The sequence below is a fragment of the Culex quinquefasciatus genome, chromosome 2 (genome assembly GCF_015732765.1).
Source record: "Culex quinquefasciatus strain JHB chromosome 2, VPISU_Cqui_1.0_pri_paternal, whole genome shotgun sequence".
In the NCBI taxonomy this organism is placed as follows: Eukaryota; Metazoa; Arthropoda; class Insecta; order Diptera; family Culicidae; genus Culex; species Culex quinquefasciatus.
This window is the reverse complement of record NC_051862.1, coordinates 180,801,672-180,824,223: the sequence shown is the minus strand read 5'-3', so window position 1 is coordinate 180,824,223 and position 22,552 is coordinate 180,801,672. Positions and strand designations below refer to the sequence as shown.

General features: G+C 35.6%; 2 protein-coding genes across 9 annotated transcripts in view; one reads left to right on the top strand and one right to left on the bottom strand.

Annotated features, from left to right (window-relative positions):
* The window catches only part of LOC6033287 (sodium/hydrogen exchanger 7), a 34,707-nt gene extending 22,341 nt beyond the window's left edge, over window positions 1-12,366 (top strand). The window contains exons 6-14 of one of the 8 annotated variants that reach the window (XM_038252094.1): window positions 8-119; window positions 177-330; window positions 391-442; window positions 675-704; window positions 1,174-1,233; window positions 1,603-1,706; window positions 7,007-7,115; window positions 7,179-7,280; window positions 11,995-12,366. In XM_038252094.1, coding sequence (XP_038108022.1) covers window positions 8-119; window positions 177-330; window positions 391-442; window positions 675-704; window positions 1,174-1,233; window positions 1,603-1,706; window positions 7,007-7,115; window positions 7,179-7,280; window positions 11,995-12,102 — 831 coding nt within the window. In that variant the 3' untranslated portion in view covers window positions 12,103-12,366. The other 7 variants (XM_038252093.1, XM_038252101.1, XM_038252098.1 and 4 more) reach the window with 7 other exon arrangements.
* LOC6033293 (zinc finger and SCAN domain-containing protein 12) lies at window positions 12,351-20,360 on the bottom strand (the record flags this gene model as incomplete). Its single annotated transcript, XM_038252102.1, has 5 exons — window positions 12,351-12,741; window positions 16,114-16,339; window positions 16,411-16,954; window positions 17,018-17,130; window positions 20,174-20,360. Coding segments are annotated over 5 exons (1,350 nt in total), but the record flags the coding sequence as incomplete, so codon positions are not given.
* Window positions 20,361-22,552: the final 2,192 nt, after the last annotated feature.

The following is a 22,552-nucleotide window of genomic DNA, read 5'->3' as shown; positions in this document are numbered from 1 at the left end:
TTTACAGATGTGTGCGGCCATTGGACGAGCGATCAACATCTACCCACTGTCGGCGTTGCTCAACATCGCTAGAAAACCAAAGATTTCATGGAACTTTCAGCATATGCTTTTCTTTGCAGGTTTGAAAGTCGAAGTTTAGTTTGAATATTTTTGTTTAAATGTTTAACTTTGCTTAGGTCTGCGAGGAGCAATGTCGTTTGCTCTTGCCATACGGAATACGGTGTCCGACGCACGACAGGCCATGTTGACCACAACTTCACTGATTGTGATCGCGACTGTTATCGTCCAGGGAGGAGCATCCAATTTCTTGCTGAATTGGCTGAAGATTCCGTATGATTTGCCTCGAGATTTGTTATAGGGGTTAAATTTATAAATTATGTTATCTTGCAGCGTTGGAGTTGACGACGAAAGGGAAGTCTTGCCGTACCAAGGAGTGAGAAGCGTAAGATTCAAACTTTCAGCGCACGATTTAATTATGCTTTCCGTCACATGCGCACTAAATCTTAGTTTCTAGATCGATTAACGGCAACTTGTTTGTACATAATGTTTCTCTTTTTGTTTATTTTTTCTTCACACATCTTCAAAAAACACAAACACACGCAAACAATTCTGAAACTTTTCGACTAACTGCAACCACTCTAAAAAAAACCTGAAACTAAAAATTCACCATAAAGGTGTACAATTCCATGGAGAATACAGCCGGGGTATGTTTCAAATTCCAACTACTAAATTTATATTTAGGCTATAAAGTGTGCAAAAATAATTTCTATCAATCCTAATTTGAAGTAGTCGTTAACCTAACCACCATACATGATGGCTGTAACCCAACCTTCTTCTAACAATTTCTACTCTGCATGACCTCTCTATCTTCGCTTAAACGTCTATCTCCACTACCACCAGTGCACCAATCTCGCTATGTTTCAATAATTCTAACTTTTATCGACTTTTGAAACTGTGTTGTAATGTACTGTTTTGCAAAACCGTCACTCATGCGTCCTCAACTTTCGATTCTTACTTTTTTTACTCCACCTGCACGCCAATCCTGCTCAATATCAATCAATACAAAAAAAATAAACCATACCAAACGAACCAATCCGCCCAACTTGCCCATGAAACGCGCGCTTCCTTCCGCTCGGTCCGCTCCTCGTGACCCAAACTCACACACACGCACAGTCCATCGATGTCGGACTGAATCTTAGCCAGCTGCAGGTTAATCGACGGACTAGCTCATTGGTAAGAGGATATTAAGAGGGGAACTCTCCCCTCTCTTTTTGCTACCCCCTTTTTGCTCGCTGAATGAAATCGTTACCCGTTTGCCGATCTTTTGCTCGAATTGTTCAATTTAGAACCGTCTTCAAAAGTCTCAAGTCAGGGAATTCTAATCGTAACCAAAAAAATAGTTCACCAGCAGAAATTGGAGTCATCACATTCAAAGTGTTTTTAGTCGTAATCCTAGTTTACTCCATTTGTAATTTATTCTCATACTCCATCGCGTAACCCGTTTGCATTCTTAGTTCGTCATTTCACGAAAGAAGCGATACCAACTCACGTGCTTCCCTCCTTCTCTTTCTTTTTTTCGCAACTGTGCAATCCGGTGTTCAGGACCTGGAGAACCAGGACAGCGAAGGTGCGACTACGCCGGGCGGAACCCGACGGGGCAACGAGAAGGCCGTGCTGGCGAGGGTCTGGGGCAACTTTGACACCAGGTGAGTTTACAATCAAATAATGGGTAACCTAATTGCAAAAACAAGGGAAGCTAGTTTTTGGGATTTTTCCCAGTCTTTAAAAAACTTTTTTTTTTCATCTGCAAATATATGAACATTGGATTTATGCATATGGTTATAACGACGCATTTTCTTCAAATTTGTAATTAAACGACTTGAAATTGTAAGAGATGTTATGGTTAAACTGGAAGCCAGTTTTTAACTTTTTCTCGACTTTTACAAATTTCTGAACTCGACAGATTGCTTGTTATCGACCAGGAATCTTCAGTTTTCCTCGATTATAATTATCATGCCCCAAATCACATCCCCCAACTTTCGTAAAATTCGTGAAATTTTCAGCAGAAAAAAAAGCCGGTCTCTCTCTCGTGTTTACACAATCCCGTGTGATATTCTCTTTTTCTCTCTCATTCCCGCATTCACAATCATCCCCCCTCAACAAAACGTAGTCACAAAATAAAAATTGCCAACGCAGTTTAACGGGACGTAATCCGTAGTTGGTTCCCAATCCTACTCTCGTGTTCTTTCATTGCGGTTGTCTGAGCAACCAAAAGAATCTTCGGCGAGCGAAGGAGTGGTAGAAAAAGGGAACTCACAAGCTCTAGTGACGGTCGCTATACTTTCTGATATTTTGTGCGGGAATTATCGAATGATAGTTTTTTTTTTCTATCACGCATTTATCGTTTTATTTATCGTCTGCAACGCACAGAACTTGTCAAGGTTAATGCATTTTCCCTAAAATTGCTTTTGAAAACTCGAGTCGTGACGGTGCCTTTCCGTTTCACCTTAAGTCTTGCATAGAACAAAAGTTTTTAAAATGTCATCACATGTAGAGAAAAAACGGAAAATATTAAAAGAAATTTTGGACTGTAGAAGGTTGAATATAAAAGTGACAATAAAATTGCAAAACATTAAAACAGTTTTGGTCACCAAATTGAACCAGACTGCATAATTTACTAAAAAACGATGAAAATTCAACCAGAGACAGTAAACTGATCAAGACTTAACCTCTTGGGAATCGGCCTTTCATTAAGATTTAATAAAATCTTTGTGTTTTTTTTTTCAATCTAATATTAAAATATAAAAAAAAAACAATTCGAAATCAAGCCTTACATTTCAAAAGTTATACGTTTTTTTTAGACATTTTGTAAATAACTTTATTCAACAGATTGAAAATTGATTGATTTTCTTGGGCAGTATATCAATAATTAAGAAAACAACTTTCAAATTTTCAATAATAGTTTTGGTATAAAGACCACATTCATGACTAGCGTAATGTCTCTAATCAAAATTTTCAAAAAATTTCCATAGTTCTAGCCATATTTAGCTAAATTAAAAATAATAACAAATTGGGTTTTGGAAAATACAACAATAAAAAATAATAACAAATTTGGTTATTTTTTGAAAGTTGGAATATCACTTGAATATAACGCGATCAATGAGTTTTTATCACGGGGATGCTTCGGCTGTCATACAATGTCACTGAAGCCTAAAAAGTACCAAAGTTTTGGTGTCTAGTGTCAAAATTATGGGGAGTAACATGACGAAAAGGGCGCAAAATCAAAATGTATGAAAATTATGTTTTTTGTGTTTTTTTTTTTCTTTTGTTAGGTGCAACTTTATTGAGTACTGTCATCTGGGGCTAATCGGGACACATGGGGTGAATAGGGACAGTGGTTTTTACAATGTTTTTTTCACAATATTTTGATATTTTTATTGGTTTTGGTTAAAACAGACACAGATCAACAAAATGAGTACATCGGTTTCTTAATTTGAACTTTTATGTGCTGGTTTTTATTTCCTTACTCTTTCATTCCTTTGTGGACCATCATTCAGTGAGGTACTCCTGGATATTAGCTCCTGAAAAGTGCTTAAAAAGTACAAAAATGCCTCATGGCAAGAAAAAGAGGCGGTCCTCACCAGCAGGATCGGCAGATTTGAAGAAGCTAAAGAATGCCGAAGCGCTACCTGCAAAGCCAGGCAGTTTGAGCAAGGACGCTCAAAATTCGTCTGGAAACCAGTTCGCTACCCTCCCTGTGGACGTGAGCGAGAAGGAAGAATTTGAACGACGGGAAAAGTTGCCACCCATTTTTGTGAAAACATCGTCATCGGATTCGGTGCGAAAGTGGCTGACCGGATTTATCAAGTCTGGTGCTTTACGAGCTTCCATTCGCTTGTGTGCTGATGGACTCAAAATTCTGCTACCTACCAGAAAGGATTACAACTACGTTCGGGATTTTCTGAACAACACAAAGATTGAATACTACAGCCATGACGATCCACGTAAACGCCCCATGAAACAGGTCCTCCGTGGCTTGTACGACATGGATGTGAGTGTGCTGAAAGAAGAGCTCAAAACTCTTAAGTTGAACGTGATCGAAGTCTTCAAGATGACGAGACACAACAAGGACATCAAGTATCGTGATCAACTGTACCTGGTTCATCTCGAGAAAGGATCGACAACGCCGTCTGAGCTGAAAGCAGTTCGGGCAATTTTCAACATCATCGTGTCTTGGGAACGTTATCGTCCAGTGCACCGTGACGTGACACAGTGTTCGAACTGTTTGCAGTTTGGACATGGTGGAAGGAACTGTTTCATCAAGAGTCGTTGTGCAACCTGCGGAGGTGAGCACAATACTCAAGCTTGCGAAACAATCAACGAGAACATCGAAGCCAAGTGCTTCAATTGCGGCGGCGACCATTCGACCAAGAATCGAAGCTGCCCAAAACGTGCTGAGTTTGTGAAAATTCGGCAGCAAGCGACGACGAGGCACCAACCAAATCGTCGCAAAACACCACCAACTTTCACGGACGTGGATTTTCCTGCTTTGGCGTCACCAGGAGCAGGATCTGTTCGAGTGGTTCCAAATCTGCAGCCATTGCCGTTGAATCAGCGGCAACAAGTTGCAGAGAACACAACACCTCCAGGCTTCAGTCAGCAACCGAGGGAAAACCAACCAGCAACAACGGGTGAAGGCAGTAGTGACCTGTTTTCTCCACAAGAACTTCTGAACATTTTCATCGAGATGACAACAACACTGCGTGGTTGCAAAACTCGCCAGGAACAAGTAAGAACGCTTGGAGGATTTATCTTAAAATACAGTTCGTAGTTTACTCGTTCTAATGATTTTGAATATTTCAATGAAATTACTTTTTTTTAGTTTTAAGTTAGGATTAGTTGATAAAGTGATTTTTTTTTCTTTTTTACCCAAATGTATTCGATTCAATGCAAAAATGTAAAACAATTTGAAGTAAATAAATGAATGTGAACAGTTAATAAGAAAACGAAAAATATAACAAAGATGAAGAGCATGTAGCCATACCACTTAGAATGTAAATGAAATGTAATTATTATAAGAAAGTTCAATAAAGACATATTTAATTTCAAAAAAAAAAAAAATTTCCTTACTCTTTTTCATTCTCTCATAAATCATCTCAATAAAAAAGTTTAGCCTAAGTTTTAGAGATGTTATTATTTTTCTTCTCATTTCCGATGATCATTAGCGTGGATCACGGATATATGAAAAAGACAAAAGTGTTCAATTTCGAACGCCTCAACCGGAATTTTGTAGCAATATGGCCCCAAAACATAGCCTGAAATTTTGAGCGCATTTGGTTAAGGTTTAGAACTTCCACCATTAAAAATGTAAAAATGTTCCCATAGTTAAAGCAAAATTCAACAATAAAAAATAATAACAAATTTGGTTATTTTTTGAAAGTTAGAATATCACTTGAATATAACGCGATCAATGAGTTTTTATTTCCTTACTCTTTTTCATTCTCTCATATATCATCTCAATAAAAAAGTTTAGCCTAAGTTTTAGAGATGTTATTATTTTTCTTCACATTTCCGATGATCATTCTTTTCTAATATCAAAAAGAGATATTTTAGCAGGACTTGTCATTGGAATGACCTCCGTTTTGCTGTTCCCACTTGTCCGGATTTTTTTTAATCGAGGTCAGACATTAAAACGCGTTTTTCTCGTAACGTCAAAATGGCAGATGCGACAAGATAACACGATCACAACGATCTGTACATGGACGCAATTTAAACAAAAATGAGAACAAATTATTTTCTGCCTTTTCTAAAAAAAAACAAATTCAAAAATTGATTTTCAAATGCGTTTTCAATATATCATATTTACCTCCTTCAATATTTTTTCAATACTTCTCTCCCAATTATTAATCAAAATAATGTCAAAGCTTATTTCTCGCGATTGGTGGCTCAAATTCAGTCGCGGTTGAAATTTTATCGATAAATGTAGGGGAGATAGAGCCAAAAAAAATCAACTCACTTCTTCAAAAATATTTCTTTGGTAATCACAGTTTTTAATTATTTTTTTTATCTGCATTTTTTTTTTGCAAACATGTTCAAATTATTTTAAAACTTCTATGGCTATGCTCACGATGTCAGAAATGTTTTTTATCAAATTTTAATCAAAAATAAACTTTTTCTATTTTTTTTCTTCCAAGATGGCGGTTAATCATATTTATCCTTGCTATTTGGCTGCGGTCATTAGGTGCTTATGGTTTTAAGTAAGCACTTGACAGTTACAAAACCCTTGGTTTTAAAGAAGCATGCGATAAAACCGTTTGGCATGGCATTGCCATCGGGGTTGTAAGACTATCTTAAAACTTTCATAAAACCTTACTAAAGGCCAGTTGGCTTTCATTTTCAAACAGGTTTTATGTCCGAGGCATAAAACCTTGTTAAAACCTATTAATTAACCTTTGCTTATTGGTTGCGGTGGATGCCGATATAAAGCTATTAAGCAATCAAGATGCTACCATAAAACCTTAATAAAACTTAATGGTTGCTAGTTGGTTTAAAACTGTTACTTGGGCTGTGGCTCAATTATTGCCTTTTTTGGTCCAAAATAACAAAATAAAACGGTTTTTGCGGATTTCACTATGTGTGGAACAAAAATAATTATTTTTTAAAGAACGGCTGCCGAAATTTTATGACTTGTAACCAATGATGCAAAATGCCTTCTTTCGTGAAAGGAGACCCTCAAAAAAAGTTACCGCCAATTTAAAATATAGAAACAAAATTCATTTCCGTATTTCGTGAAGATTTGCTCCAATGCACCGTTATGTATTCCATATAGCATTTTGTGACGCCTTTGGCTCTGTTTTGTTTAATTTAGGTTATATTTATAATTAATTTCTCCTATTTTTCTAAAAACTGAATTCAACATTTGTTTCTTTGATTCTAAAAACAAATATCGATACAGTGCAAAGTAAAATTTTCTAAATTCCATATGTATCTTTAATGTCTTCCAAAGGTTCATGAAGCCCCTGCTGACCCACTCGCGGCCTACGCTGCTCGAGACGCTTCCGGTATGTCTCAGTCCGTTGGCCCGGCTGCTGACGACGACCGAGCAGCTGACACAGGTTAGTTCGGTCTGCATTTAGCTGTATCTTTATCTAACCAACTTTATCGCTTCTTTCAAGGAGGGCCCCACGCGACGTGCCGACTCCGACTCGGATCTGTGCATCGACGAGGACGACCGGACGTCCCGGGGGGACAGCAGCATCCGGCGCAACTCGATCAATCGCGTAAGTATACGTCTCGTCTCGGACGATCGTACGATTTTTGCGAGCTATAAGAACCGCGACTAGGCGTGTGCGTGAACTCTTCTAACAAACGCAGAATAATAAGTACTTTTGGTGACTTTTGTTTTTTTTGTCGTTGAGGCAAAAACACGCGTCGTAGTTTTTTCCACTACTTGTAGTATGATTGGTCGGTGGTACTAACGTTAGTATTAGATTAGAGAGCGGATAATAACATAACTAGTCGGGTAGTGTGATAGAGCCGAAATCGAACAGTTATTTTTGTACTAATCGCATTTTTTGAAAGAATAAGGGCGCGTACTTTACGGTGCAATTGAATATGCCAAACCAAAGAGAAGGGAATGATTATTTTAACACAGCTAAAAGCTAAAATAATAAGAGAAGGTTTTAACCGGATGTTGAATTACATTTCATTTTTTTCGTTCTTTTTTTTTCTCCGTACAAACTGTTTGCATGCATTCTCCACTCCACTACCACTTCGTTTCATATGGTATGGATCTCTTTGATGTAACACAACCGTAAACTTACAAATACACTTAACAAATAAAAACGTAAAAAAACGGTAGGATTCCACCGCTCAAGAAGCGAATAACGCCATCGATGCTCTTAACACGTTGGGAAACAACTTTATGTAAAAACTTTTCGTTTGTTAATTTCACTTTGTTTTGTTTCGTTACGTTGCACGTTAAACAGTTTCAATTGGTTTCTTATGTTTGTTGCGTTGTTTCTTCTTTTTTTTCAAATTTCAGCCCAAATTGAGAAAATAGTGTGCTTTCAGTTTAGTCCCATCCAACACTGTTAACTGAATCTGTTGAATATTAGACAAAAAAAGGCAGAACCCATCCCCGCGCAAGCCCTCGAATGAGGCGCGCACCTCCTAGAGCCTAGAGTATTGATCACACACACTATTGATACTTTGTATATTTTGTACATTTTAAGTTACTTTATTCGATAGCTTTACGTTGGAGTTGGAAAGGCTTTAGTTATTTATGTTTATGTTGGGAAGAAAAAGATAGTAATCTTTAAAAGATGAAACCGTGCTAGGTGTTGGTGCAAGCAAAGAAACTTGCTCAATTTGCACCAACGCCATCGAAAAAGCGTAATTTGTGCCAATGTTGTAAACGCAAAGAAAAGGAAAACTATTCATCGAAGTGTGGTAGCAAAACGGGCTGTTCATTTTTAAGTATTTAAATTTAGTAGTCAATGCTTATATTTAAAATTATTGGTTTTATTCCCGCACACACGCACACAAGCAAAAAAAAAACATCACACAGCTTAGGGCGCGCACCCCCCTTCTTTGTTAAGTAGGATTTTCAGTTATCGCGGTTACGAAATTAGAAAGACAGAGTTGATACGATGGATATTGGTGAGATCGTCTGTGATGAAAAAACGACAAATTTGCGTTGAAATCATTTATTTTAGTCGTACTTAAGCGTTAAGTTTTATTCGGTCTCACACAACCACACACGGGGTTGACTGTTGTCACAAATCACAGAGGCGTAACATTGAGTAGCAAAATAAACACTGATTTATTGGTTTGAGTTTAATGAATATAGAGAGTTGGTTGAATAAACAAACACACTCACAATGCCTCGAAGAGGCTAGATTCTAGTAGAAAATGAAAATATTCCTGATTTTGTTAAAAATGTCCAGCAATTAAAAAATGTTCCAAAGTAAAAAAAATGCTAAGCGGCAAAATGTTGGTACATTTGGTATGGTCCTAAGTATTTTTATTCCTATTGAAAACTACAGAACTCTACCTTTATTGAGTCATTTCCACTTCAATTTTTTATAGCATCTTTAGACATTTTTAACAAAAAACTGGAATTATAACAGAAAGAGCAATTCTCTACGGAGGTCCACTGATTTTTTTCTATTTTAAAAAAGTTACGCAAGTAATTAGCTTATCGCTGGAAAATATAAGTAGTTGCAACGATTTGATTTTTGGATAAACGAAGTTCGTCCAAGAATTCCCTAAACCTAAATAAATCTAAATGATTGTCGTTTTTCCGATTTAATATTAACATAAACAAAGCCTTTTTTTTGGTCAGTTTTGGATCTTATACACACAAAATATCCCAAATGATTGAAATTGATCATCTTGAGGTCCCACAAATTCGCGAAACACAAAATTATCCCCTACCCGCCCAGAGCAAAACCTAGATATTTTACGTTTTTCCACATTACTCGTAACTGGATCGACCAAATTGGACGAAAATTTAATGGTTATTAATTAACATTCTATATAAACTAATGCAGGTTGAAAAAATAAATGGTTGATGAGAAATTTAATTTTGAATCCAAAAATTAGTGGTGCTCTGTAGTAACCATGGGCGTTAGAGGGTTAATAAAAATACATGATTATTCAGAAGAAAATGCAAATTGCTGTGCGTTTTTTTTTGTGTTTCCAACATATACCTACCAGCCTGTAAGATACAGAAAAATATTGTTCAGTTCTTTTGAGAGAACACAGAAAGGATGAAAATTAACGCAAAAAAAAACACTTTTGATAATCAACCCCAACTAGTTTCTGGATAGATGTAATCCAAGATGGCGTCCAATATGAAGGTAAAAATATCGGAGTCAAACCTCAAAGTGTAATTCAACTTTGACAGTTGACATGACTCATCTTGGGGTGTCAAATTTTTCTTGATAATTTGAAAATCTTCTGCAAAATTGTGGGTTTTGAATTTTTGATTTTGATTTTTTTAATGTAGGGGACTTAACGCATAGTGAAATTTTAAAATACTTAACGAAGGAAAAGTACCCCCAAGTATCCCTACAAAAAATGCTTAAAAGATTTCTTATAATGTTCCTTTTGGACTTTGTGGGAAATATTCTGCTCTTTTCAATAAAAACCTTTTGAAAGGAACACTTTTTTAAGACATTTTATTGAAAAGAGCAGAAAATTCCACAAGATTATTTTTATTATTTTGAAAATCGAGGCAATAGCTTCCGAAAGATTGTGAGTTAAAAAGCCCTTATTTGACACAAAAAAACATTTTTTTTCACAAAATTTCAACTTTAAGAGGCTGCTTCTCAGCAACCAGCAGTCTGACCTACAATGTCTAAAAAAAATTGCAAGAAAAATTCAGCTCTGATTTTTTTAATTTTTATATTTTTTTGCAACCTAGCTTCTTAAAAAAAAAATTGCAAAACAAAAACTAAACATGTTTCAAAAAAAAAATACCTGAAAATGTCCGTAACTTTTAAACGATGCACTCTACAAAAAAAAAGTGTTAAGTCATTTTCGATTGTAATTTTTTTGCATCTGAAAATAATTTTTGAAATTCGTTTGACAATATTTTTTTTAAATGACATTTTCTAAATAATGCATATCCACATTTTGCACCATCCTATACTCTTATGCAAAAGATGCCTTTTTCATTTCCCTAAAACATTTAAAACAACATTGAATACAAAATACGTTTTGGCAATTAAGCTTAAATATTGTGATATTATTGTTCACAACGATAAAGCTTGTTTTTCTGAGTACAATGACCCTTTCTACGACCGCAAAGGATTTAAAATGGATTTTTAGATCAATTTTGAAAAAAATGTTTTTAAACGTGTTTTTTACCGTTGAACATCAAAATTTACATAGGGCTTTAGGACCCTATTTAACTCTTAGTGATATGAAGTCAAATAAAAAACAGAAAGATGTCATTTTCCGTGTACCTATTTTTCAGAAAAGTCGTAATCATAACCTAAAACTTTGCCGAAGACTGGGTTGACGCCAATAAAAAAAATTGCGAGTTTGTAGAGAATTACTCATCTGGATCTGTGTTAATCATTATTTTTTCGGAAAAGCTTTTTCACAGTTAAATTTCTTTAATCGAAAAATTGTATGAAAAATTCAAAATAAGTTATCTTAATTGCGCATTATTAACGCACATCATGAGTTAAAAAAGGGGAGATTACTGACGTTCTCGGAAGAATGTGTCCACTCGTTCATTAAAAATGTATTGACCTTCCAAATTTTACCGTGACGTTTTGGCCGATACTGTAAAGGCGCAGCATAGTAAAGTCAATGTTCTCGGGATCGATTGCGACAATCGACACATTATATTTTTTTAGGGAATGCCTTGCTCTGCGTGTTTTATACGTTTACAGATGTATTACCAGTTTCTGATTGATAATATAACAGACAATTGGTGAAATCAACGGTTTTTCAGGAAATTGCATAAATTACAAAATGAGGCTTGTAAAAATCTTGTTGAATTTCCGTAGAGAGTTGCTCAACAGTAAATTACACATAACACGTTTTCCTTCCTGCGATCAAAAGAGTACATGTTTTTGATTTTGAACAAAATTTAAATTACTTCCTGTTAAAGTGTGAAATAGCAACCATTCGTGTCTAAAACAAAAGTAAAGTTTGTTAAACAAAACAATTAAGTCTGTTCGCCCATGTATTGAAGTTGGTGCAAGCAGTGTGAGTCGCGCACGTTTGTCAAAGCTATTTAGATATATACAAATAACTACAATTAGCGTTTATACAGTTGCAAGAGTACCAACCAAGAAGACAGACAGAAAGAAAGAAAGAGAGAGAGTGAAGATCTATACCCTCAAATACAGTGTCCTATATGAAGTGTTTTCTTTCTTTTACTGCGCCTGGTCTGCTCTGAATTGGTAAACCGTTGAAACAAATCACATCCGTATCCGAAACCGCCATCCCACCCACAAACACACACACGCACAGCTGGAGATTATGGACGACTCCGTCCACGGTTCGCTGCACTCGGTCAACTTCACGAGCCGGATCATCCAGCACGGCAAACGGGCCGGCGGCAAAATATTCCACTTTTAGAAAACCACACCAAACGAGATCCTGGTTTTCTTGCTTTCACCACACGCCCACGCCCACAATCGCCCATCGAGCACAATTTTCGCGTGACTGTGATAATTCGAAGAAAGAAAAAAAGTAACAACGCGTTGTAAATATTATTTAAACTTGTCGTTTGAACCCGAGCCTGAAAACCATCCGAATTAGCATAACTCTCTCTCTCTTCGATGTATTTTGAATGTGTGTCCATGCAGAATAAAGTTGCAATCTTGTTTAAATCTTTAAAAATTGTAGTTTTACTCGCGCATGTTTAGGATGTTCATCAAAATAATTTCAAACAATTAAAAAATAACACATAAAAATATATTAAGCAAATCATCTCGTCAGCAAGCGTCCGCCAGGCTGGGCAGTTCGTTGGTGTCGATCCGTTGCAGGACCACCTGGGCCGAGTATTGCGGGTGTTTCATCTGAATGTGTTTGGTGAGCAGCGTCCGATGGGTGTATCCACAGCTACACTCCAGGCACACGTACGGACGATTTTTTTCGTGGTTCCGCACGTGGATCTCCAGGGCCGTTTTCCGGGCGAATGTCTGCGGACACTGGGGACAGCGGAACTTTTGGCTGTTGGGCGAGTGGGTCTGCATGTGGCGCTCGAGGCCGTGACTAAGGGAGAAAGAGAGAGAAAAGGAGACAAAAATATCACCACCAGGTTTTGTAAGTTACAGAGACTTTTTTTTTTTGTTTTTGATCAAAAATATCTTATCATATATCTCCATTATAATATAATATTATAGTCTAATTAAATACAGCCATGCCTCGGTTTAGCACCGTATATGGGAGATGCAAAATCAAAGCGTGCATAACTGAGGGATTTTGGCTATATGGAGACATTGGCTATAATCCTATGAAAAATCATCCAAACATTAAAAAAATATAGTGTTTAAGAATCGGAATTATGTCAGCTATCCATTGCAATTATAATTACATGAAAATTTTCACAAAAATATGTATTTTTCCTGTATTTTGCAATGTTTTTAGAAAAATACTCAAAATTACTGTTTTTGGGTATCGAATGATCGGGATTTTTTCATTTTTGAAAATAGTCAAAATTTTCACAAAACTATGTATTTTCGGAAATATACTAAAAAAATCAGTTTTTTTTACGTATTTTCGAAAAAATAATTAAAATTTAAGTTTTTTTCAATATGGGTATCAAATGACCGGTATTTTTTCATATACTTCGATAGCAATAGTATCTTTTGTGAATTACGATTTTTTCACAAAACTTCGTCTTTTTAATTTTTTTTATTGAAAATTTAGTTTTTTTTTAATAATGGTTATAAAATTATTGGGAATGGTTACATTTCAATAGAATATTTTATGAAAAAAACTCAGAATTTTCACAGATCTACGTATTAAAAAAACAGTTTTTTTGTTGTTGTAAATAACTGAAATATTTTGTTTTTTTTAAATACGTAGTTTTGGAAAAAATTCGAGTGTTTTCAAAAATTTGTGTTATTACTTTTGAAATGTATGAAAAAATCCTGATCATTTGGTACCCATATTGTAAAAAAACATATTTGTTTTGTTTTTTTGCCTTTCTTACAAAAGAAAGGTTTAAGGTTTGCTTTTGGAAAAACGCTTTTTTCAGAAATCTAAAAAAAATCGTGCACGGCGAGGATTCGTCCCAGGAAAAAATCCTATTACTAAATTGAAGGTTTAGATACGCTCTTTCGATTGAATTTTGGCCCGAAACCCGGAACTCAAAGTCTGATTTTGAGAGCTCTTTTCTGAAATACATGGCCGATGTCTGTATCCGCTCTTAAAAATTTGTGTCTTCCATCACTGGAAAACCGCTCGTAAAACCCACAATTTTTAAAAGCCAGGTCTGTAGCCGTGGGGTCGGAGACGAACATTTTATTTTTCGATTCACAATTTTCGACCAGTAAATGTGGTTAAAGCCATTTTTGGAGGTATTTTTTGGACTATTTTACAGCACTATCAAATTTAAAGAATTCAGTTTCAAACAAAAAGCCATTCGAAAACATGCGCCATAAACTGTTTGGGCCCAAATTTTGAAGCTTTTCCAAAATGTATTTCCAGAGATATAGCGATTTTAGTGTTTTTCGTCTTATTTTTACCCTATTTTTTCCTATTAAATTTTTGGATTTATACAAAATCATATACTGAACATAAAATTCGAAGTCCCGGCTCGTTCTCGGTCGAAAGCTCGACAAGTCGAAGCTTCAACGCCAGCGCTTTTACGCTTGCGCGTTTTACGCTGCGCGTGAAAGTGTTCTTTCTGGCTTCTCATAATTGATCGACAAAGTGCAATAGCGATACATATTTTTTTTAAGTTAATCATAGACTAACATTATAGACTGAGTACCTTTTATTTATTTTTTTAAATAATGTCAATCCAATATGTTTTTCTTAATTAAATTTAAATGTCTTGCGACAAATAATGTACTTCTGAAATTAAAAAAATGGCATTTGAGGTTTAGCCTTTAAAGATTCGAAGCTTTAGGTAAAATTCTCACTGGATGGTATCATTATGTTTTTGAAAAAATAATTGCACCAATATATTTCTCGGAGTTTCATCATTTTGTAAGAAAAGCTCTATTTCACCTCTGGTGATATTAAATCGGGTTTTTTTTCAAAAATACGTGGTTTTGTGAAAAAAAAATTGTTTTTTACAAAAAATTGTATTACTATCTAAAAGTTTGAAAGAAATCCCGATAATTTGATACCCATATTATAAAAAACCTAAAATTTAGTATTTTTTCTAAAATACGTAGTTTTGTGAAAAAAAATTTCACAAAAAATATTATTACTATCGAAATGTATGAAAAAATCCCGATAATTTAATACCCATTTTGTTAAAAACTTAAAATTTTAGTATTTTTTCGAAAGTACATAGTTTTGTGAAAATTTTGAGTATTTCACAAAAATATTATTATTATCGAAATGTATGAAAAATTCCCGATCATTTGATAACCATATTGTAAAAACTAAAATTTTGAGTATTTTTCCAAAAATACTTAGTTTTGTGAAAATGTTAAAATACTTAAAATGTTAACCTTCGAAATGCATGAAAAGATCCCGATCATTTGATACCCATAAAGCAAAAACAGTAACTTTGAGTATTTTTCTAAAAACATTGCATAATACAGGAAAAATACGTTTTGTGTAAAAAAAATCATGTAATTATAATTACAATGCATAGCTGACGTGATCCCGAATCCAAAACACTATTTTTTTTAATATTTTTGTATATAGGTACATTTTAGAAAAACGTACCATGCAATTTGAACACTTTGATCGTGGTTCGGAATATCATGAACGCTTGTGTACGATTTTGGGAACTGATTTCTCTCTCCGTGCAGTAACAACTTGATATGTTGATACTTCCTCTTTTTGGTATTAATGATATTTATTTTCAAACCCACATTATTCACTTAAAAAAGTCAGGAACAGATAAACTTTAGTATCAACCCCTATTAAATTTTTGGTTTTTGAACAATTTATTTACAGAAAAGTTGGCACCATTCATACTAAAATTACAATCTCATTTGTTACAGAAGCCTCTATTTTCACATTTAAAGTTTGTAGTAATTACATAAATCTGGTCGTGACCGACAGTGCGTCTCCACTGTATAATTACTGTCAAGTAGAGACAGCATCTTGCCATAGTCACACGATCCATGTAATTAGTCTCAACCGGCCATGCCCATGAATCTTTGTGTTTACAGCTCAGTAAAGCAGCGAGCTTATCTTGTTGAAGAACATTGAAGCTGTCTACATCTTCTAAGGCTAATAGATTAGTCTGCTTTTTATTCAGCACGTTACATTGCCTCGTCAAACTGTGCTTCTAGAATGCAGTTAAAAACATTTTATTGATTTGCTGTGTCGACTGTTGAAGTTAATATTCCGTGGAGACGCACGGTGTTGAATGAATATTTGATGCGAATCGTGATCGGGGAGGGACTCTCCTGAACCTGTCTCATAAATCATTCCACCTGATAAAATACTCACGCCGTGCCAAACCGTCTGTCACACTCGCTGCATTTGTGTTCTCGCTGGTGATGCGCGGTAAACTTGTGCTGATAGAGGGCCAGGCTGGACACGAGCACCTTGTCGCACTGATCGCACAGAAAGCTGCTGCCATCGCCGTGCTTGTAGCCGATGTGTCGCTTCAATTTGTGCTTACAGTGAAACTCCGCCTGGCAGCCCTCCCGCGGACACTTGAACGGTTTGATACCTGGACAGAAAACGTGAAACAATGAAACAATTGAACATTACAGGCAGGGGCAGCAGCATTTCGCTTCATACCTTTGTGCATATTCATGTGACCCGGGATCAGCGTTTTGTGGACAGCCTTGCCGCACGTTTCGCACTCCACCAGCGCCGCAATGTACTCGTTCCGGTAGCATCGTTTGGGCTTCTTTTTCACCGGTTCCTCCACTTCCTCTTCTTGGTCTTTTTGTTGCTGCTGCGGCACAATCGTTTCGGTTATTACTTCATACGCAACCTCTGGACCTTCCACAGGCTGTTGTTCTTCAACGATTGTACCCTCAAACAGCGGAATGTCCAGGTTGTTATTCCCATCCCCGACATCATCCAACAGGTCGTCAAAGTTGATATCGCTCAGCAGTAGGGCCTCCTGGATTATTTCCTCCTGCGAAGTGCTCGAAATGGTGTCCACCAGCAGGTCCAGCACTTCAACCTCCGCTTGTTGGTGCCGGCTCTGTTCGATCTCTTTGCGCAGCATCTCCTGGATGGAGTGGCAGTTTTCCTTAAACTCGGAAAAGTCTTTGATTTTGTAGTAGCAATCGTCGCAAATCTCCACCGGAAGTAGATCCTTTTCCGGGTTAACCTGTTTCAAGCAAAAATAAAACCTTGAATTGCAACATATAGTATGATTACGACATAATCGTACCTTTATCTGAACGCAATCTTCCACCATCGTGAGGATGGTTTCGTCCGTCATGGACTGGTTGAGATGGCTGGCTTCCATGCAGAGACGACAGATCGGTTCCATTGTGTGGAGATCTAATGAAGATAAATCGATGGGAAAATTTATTGCATATTTATTCTGTTAACTTTTTTTTTGCAATTCAATTCAAATGTAACACAATTTTGGCAGCTGTCCATACAAAAATGGTACGTCAATATTTGAAAATATTTTACTTTTGAAGGAATTTTCTGTTCAATTTGGTGTCTTCGGCAAAGTTGTAGGTATGCCGTGGACGTGGACTTAAACCAGCAACTTCATGACCATAGGGGAATGCGGACAAAAATCCATGATTTAAAAAAGAATGGAAAAATATAAATTTTAGGCCATTTTTTAACTGTAATTTTTAATGTAAAATCAAATTTATTTTAACTAGAAAGTTCCCGTTTTTTTTAAATAGTGTCCATGACTTTCCATCCCAATATTTTTTTTCGAAAAATTTAAAAAAATGTTCCTATAAAACTGCTTAAAAGACATTGAAAATTGGACCTCTGGTCACTGAAAAGCAGCAAAAAGAAACAAGAAAATTTAAGTTTAAGTCTCATCTAATAATTCCCACATTTTCTAATGGCAATATCTCAGCAACCAATGGTCCAATTTTCAATGTTGAAAAAATAATCATTTGTGAAATTTTATGATCAAATTTAGGAATCAAGACTGACATTTTAAAAGAGCCAAACATTTAATATTATGCCCATTTTTAATGTTTATCTTGATTCCAAAAAAATCAAATTAAAAAAACTTTATTTTAAAATTGCAGAGAAAAACGTTCAGAAAATTCCTACAAAAGTTACAGATTTGTGAATATTTACGTACCATTTTTGTATGAACAGCTACTAAAATTTTATGGAGACTTGTATGGGTGAACCAATGATACAAAATGGCTTCCTTGGTCATAGGTCATTTGGTCAAAAAGTTTGAGCCAAATAAAAATAAATAAAATGGTCGAAATCATATATAAATATAGGCTATATGGGAAATCTACACAACCATTTGTTGCCTTATGTTAATGACTATAATGGATTTGAATTTGAGGTTTTTTAATCCACAGCCTGGATAATTCGAATATTTAAAAAAAAAACAAATCTAAAGTAAAATTTATCAAAATGTTTTCCTTTGTGTTAAAAAATTATGACTTATTACATTTATTTACTAGCTCAGAATAAAATGAGCAAGTACGTGAACAAACCATTAGTTTAAATAAGATTAAATAAGGAGAATCTGATAGAAATATTTAAAAGCTTATGTCGCTCCCTTCAATGTTGGCTTGAAAAATCATGGGACAAAAAATATGTTTTCAAAAATCCTGAAAATTAAAAAAAAATTGTACGTAACAATTAAATAAACTATTGGTAATTGTTAAGAATTTTCAATGTATTTGTCAAGACTTAGATATTTTGCAAACTGCTGTATAATGCATAGGTCAACACTATTTTAATTGAAATGCTAAAACCATGGCAAGAAATTTCATTTTTTTGACACTCTCTTTCACTGAGCTCACACACACTACCAATCGTTTGTTTTGATAGTGTGCGTGAGCACCGTGTAAAAATTGAAGGTTAGTCACTTTTTATTTTGACTTTGTCAAACCAACGGGGTACAAACTATAAATGGTCAAACGAAAAAGTGACCAACGACCGACCGTTGATTGTAAATCATCACAATTATTTTGTATACTTTTTGTTCCTAAGCATTGAACGATTTATTTTTTACACTTTATTCACATTTCCGCTCAAAATGCATAGTGTGGTAGGTAAAACCTAGAACTGCAAGCTTAAAAACTCGTTATCTCAAAATATTTCAAATTAGGCCAAACAAGATGAAAATTGATTCTAGTGAAAAATCGTCTGGGAAACACGATGATGAGGTTAAATTTAAAATTAAATCGCATGTATGTTGGAAAAATTGCTTGTAAAATTTCCAATTGCGCAAAATGCATTAAATGCAGTTTGATTTTAATCGAAAATCTGATAACGCCATTCAATTTCGCGTTCGATTTCCTTTCAAAAAGCCGTTGAGTTTGCTCTATATTTCTTTGTTCCAAAGAAATAGCCATTTGAAAAAAGAGACTTGTTGAAAAAAAATTCGAAAATCGCAAAACTTCGGGGAGGTGCCAAAAAAGGTGTGGATTTTTTTTGCTGAAATTCAAGATTCTTGCATGTTTTGATAGTATAAACACCTCCGCCAAATGTTCAGCAAGATCAGAAAAATTTAAATTTCGAATTTGTACTTTTTTGTGTACAGTTGGGGCGAAATGGCGAAATGATTAATAAACTCCGACAATAAACCAGGTTCGTCGTTTGGCCAGAATTCTCTTTTTGCGGCATTGAAATCTTTTCATGTTGATTACAGCAGGCGAGACGTTTGACACTCAGCATTGGTCATTATACTTACTTCATTTTCTGAATGGAAAAAAGGCTTTTAAGAATATTGCTCTTTATTTTTTAATTTGGCAGTAAAGAAATTAATCTAATCTAATTGAACACAAGCGCAGCCAGTCCGCAGAAAGCATTTTGGAAGAACTTGCGGTTAGATTACGCCCCAAGTCCTGTCTTGTCAATATTAATAATTGCAGCTCATCCGAGTTACCCCGAAAATTTATAGCAAAAATTAAAGCGGCAAGGCCTACTGCGTTGCATTAACCGCAGAGACAGATTCTGTGAACAGATCACATTTCACAGAATCATCCGGGGAGGAAGGATGCGTGGACATACCGTACCAAACGCTTCGAATCAGTTAGGTGTGGTGTGTAAGTGTAAATTGGGAAATTATTATATTTTTAGGGGGGAAGTGGAAATGGGGAAACTGGGGTTGGGGAAATAAGGAATTTGGCGGTAAAGAAATTACTTAAAAATCTTCAGAACAAATATATTTGTTTTAAATAAAAATTGATCACATGAAAGCACTTTAAAATTATTACAACTTTCCACTCCTACCGAAGATAAAACCACTAACGAATCTGCAATTCGATCAATTGTCACTGCAACCCACACACGTGATTGCCTTACTAGATCACGCGCGAAATAAAAGTTTCCACTGCAAAGTGATACAATTCCATCCGCGCCTGGTAACACAACTTACCTACGCGCGGGAAAACTCCTCCGACCAACTGCCGATTCTGCCGATTCTGATGCCAACTGCCTTCTAATAGCACACTCTCACTGCACTCGATCGATCTTGGAAGTGTAACTGACTCTTTAACTGCTGCTGCCGGAGGTGGCTTTGCGTCAATCTCTAGAAAGATCCGACTAACTGGCTCGGCCGGCGGTTAATCCAACTTCTTCGCTCGGACTGGTTATACAGGTGACTCAGTGAGCTGCTACTAGAATGTGTTGGACAGTTTCACGTTTTTCACGACCACCGCCGGAGATAGGGTTGACCGCGCGGGGTCGAGCCCGATATTACAGTAATTATCGTTAAGAGGTGCCTGGGAAGATTGCTGGAGTTGACACCAGGTTGAGTTCAAGTTTGTAACTGAGACCTGAGAGGAAATATTCCACTGCAGTTTGGTTTAGTGAGAACTGGTAGACGATTCTGTTATCAAGTTGATTTGTCCAGCACAGACATTTTCTTGTAATTTTTGTTTGCAATTTATTCAGAAATGTAATTATCTAACGTGACTTATTTACATAATTAACATATCACTCTTTTTTCTACGGTTGAAATCCTTCACACAGATTTTCCTTCTCATTTGGCACTGTTACAGTTTCGTAGAACAGGTTTACACTATGAACTGCAATTTTTGTAAAACATTTTTTCCGTTAAAGATTTTCACTAAAATTTTATGTTTTTTCCAGAATTCATATTCACTGACTTTGTTCTATATTAACTGAACTGAACTTCCACAAAACTTCAAATGGTTCAGAAACTCGTTTCACATAAACTTTATTTTTTGCCAAATTTCACCACAAAAAATGCCACCAATCGCCTTATCGGCGCGCGAACGAGACTTACAAGTGTTCACGCAACGAGACGCTTCCTTTAACTGGCGGACGCGGCCATCGGTGTCCGCGCTGCAGGGCTTTCTGGTCCCGCGTTCCAATGCTGTGATATGCAAGCACGCTGCATTTCATTGCAGCAGCTGTAGCCTGCAAGTCGTGCAATCAGTGCACAGCAAAAAAAATCTTGAAATTTTACTAACTTTTTCAACTTGTTTTATTAATGAATTGCATTTGAATGTAATTTTGGCGTTTGTCAACTTTTCACAGCGTTAATCCAAATAATTTTGTGAAAAAGTATGGAAATTAAAGTAATATTTTGTTAAAGTGCAGTGTGTCAGTTTTTTTCCTCCTTCGCGTATACATGGTCTGGCCAGACCGGTTGGAAGGGGGTTGGTAGGTGGTTGCGTTCATTCATCAATTGCCCATCGATAGCGGTGGCCAATCAAATATGAAAAAAGAAGTGCGCCGAAAGGCTTAAATAGGGCCAGGCATAATGTGCTGATATCAAAGGAGGGGTTGTGCACGAGGTTCATGTGAGGGAGTGGGTATGATAAAAAGTTGGAATTTAATTAATTTTGAGTATAACTTTCAATGAAGACAAGCATAAGCAAAATAAAATAAAACATAATTAAGGAGGCAATGGTAAGCCAGTTACAAATTGTATTACAAATTTTTGTCCCCCGGCTCTGGTCGAGGGACAATTAACGAAATTAACGGAAATTCACGCGAACTGCTCATTATTTTAATTTAAAATTTGACCTCATCATCATATTCCTCAGAATATTTACGTAGGTTTTCTAATTTTGGTAAGGGTTTTCCTTTTTATTCACGAAACATTGAATTTTGAAGTCGAAGGTTTGCTAATTACCTAAAAACGACCAAAATGTTCAAAAGGTAAAATTCACTTTTTGTTTTTTTTTTTACAGAAACGTGAGTAAATTGGAATAAAATTATTAACAGAAAAGCATGCATCGTGAAACCATTTGTATTATTTTTTTATTCCAGGATTGAAGACTAAATTTTGAAGATGAGGCGACATTTTTTGTCGCTTAATTTGCTTGAGAAGAGAGAGATGGCAATTTCTGATCAATTTGGTGTCTTAGGCAAAGAAGCAGGTTATTACTAGGACTTTTCAGAAAAAAAAATATTAGACTTGATTTTTTTTTATTCATTGAAAGGAGTAAAAAAACTCAATTTTTTTTCAATGGAAATCGAACCAAAAAATGCTAAGATATCGCCAGTTGAAAAAAGAGGCTAATAGGTGACAGTAAGAAAATCACACTTCAAAATATTAAAATTTTCAATTAAGTCAATAAAGGAAAATTGTTGGAAATTCCCTCATAAAATATTTTTAAACTGAAAAAAAATTCCGAAAATTTTAACCAAAAAATACTAGTTACTTAAAAAAAATGCACTTCATGACAAAATGTTTAAAGTCATTGTCGATTGTTATTTTGTTTTTGTCATTTTAAATTATATTTAAAAACTTTGTAAAACTATGTTTTTCCTTTGCTGCACA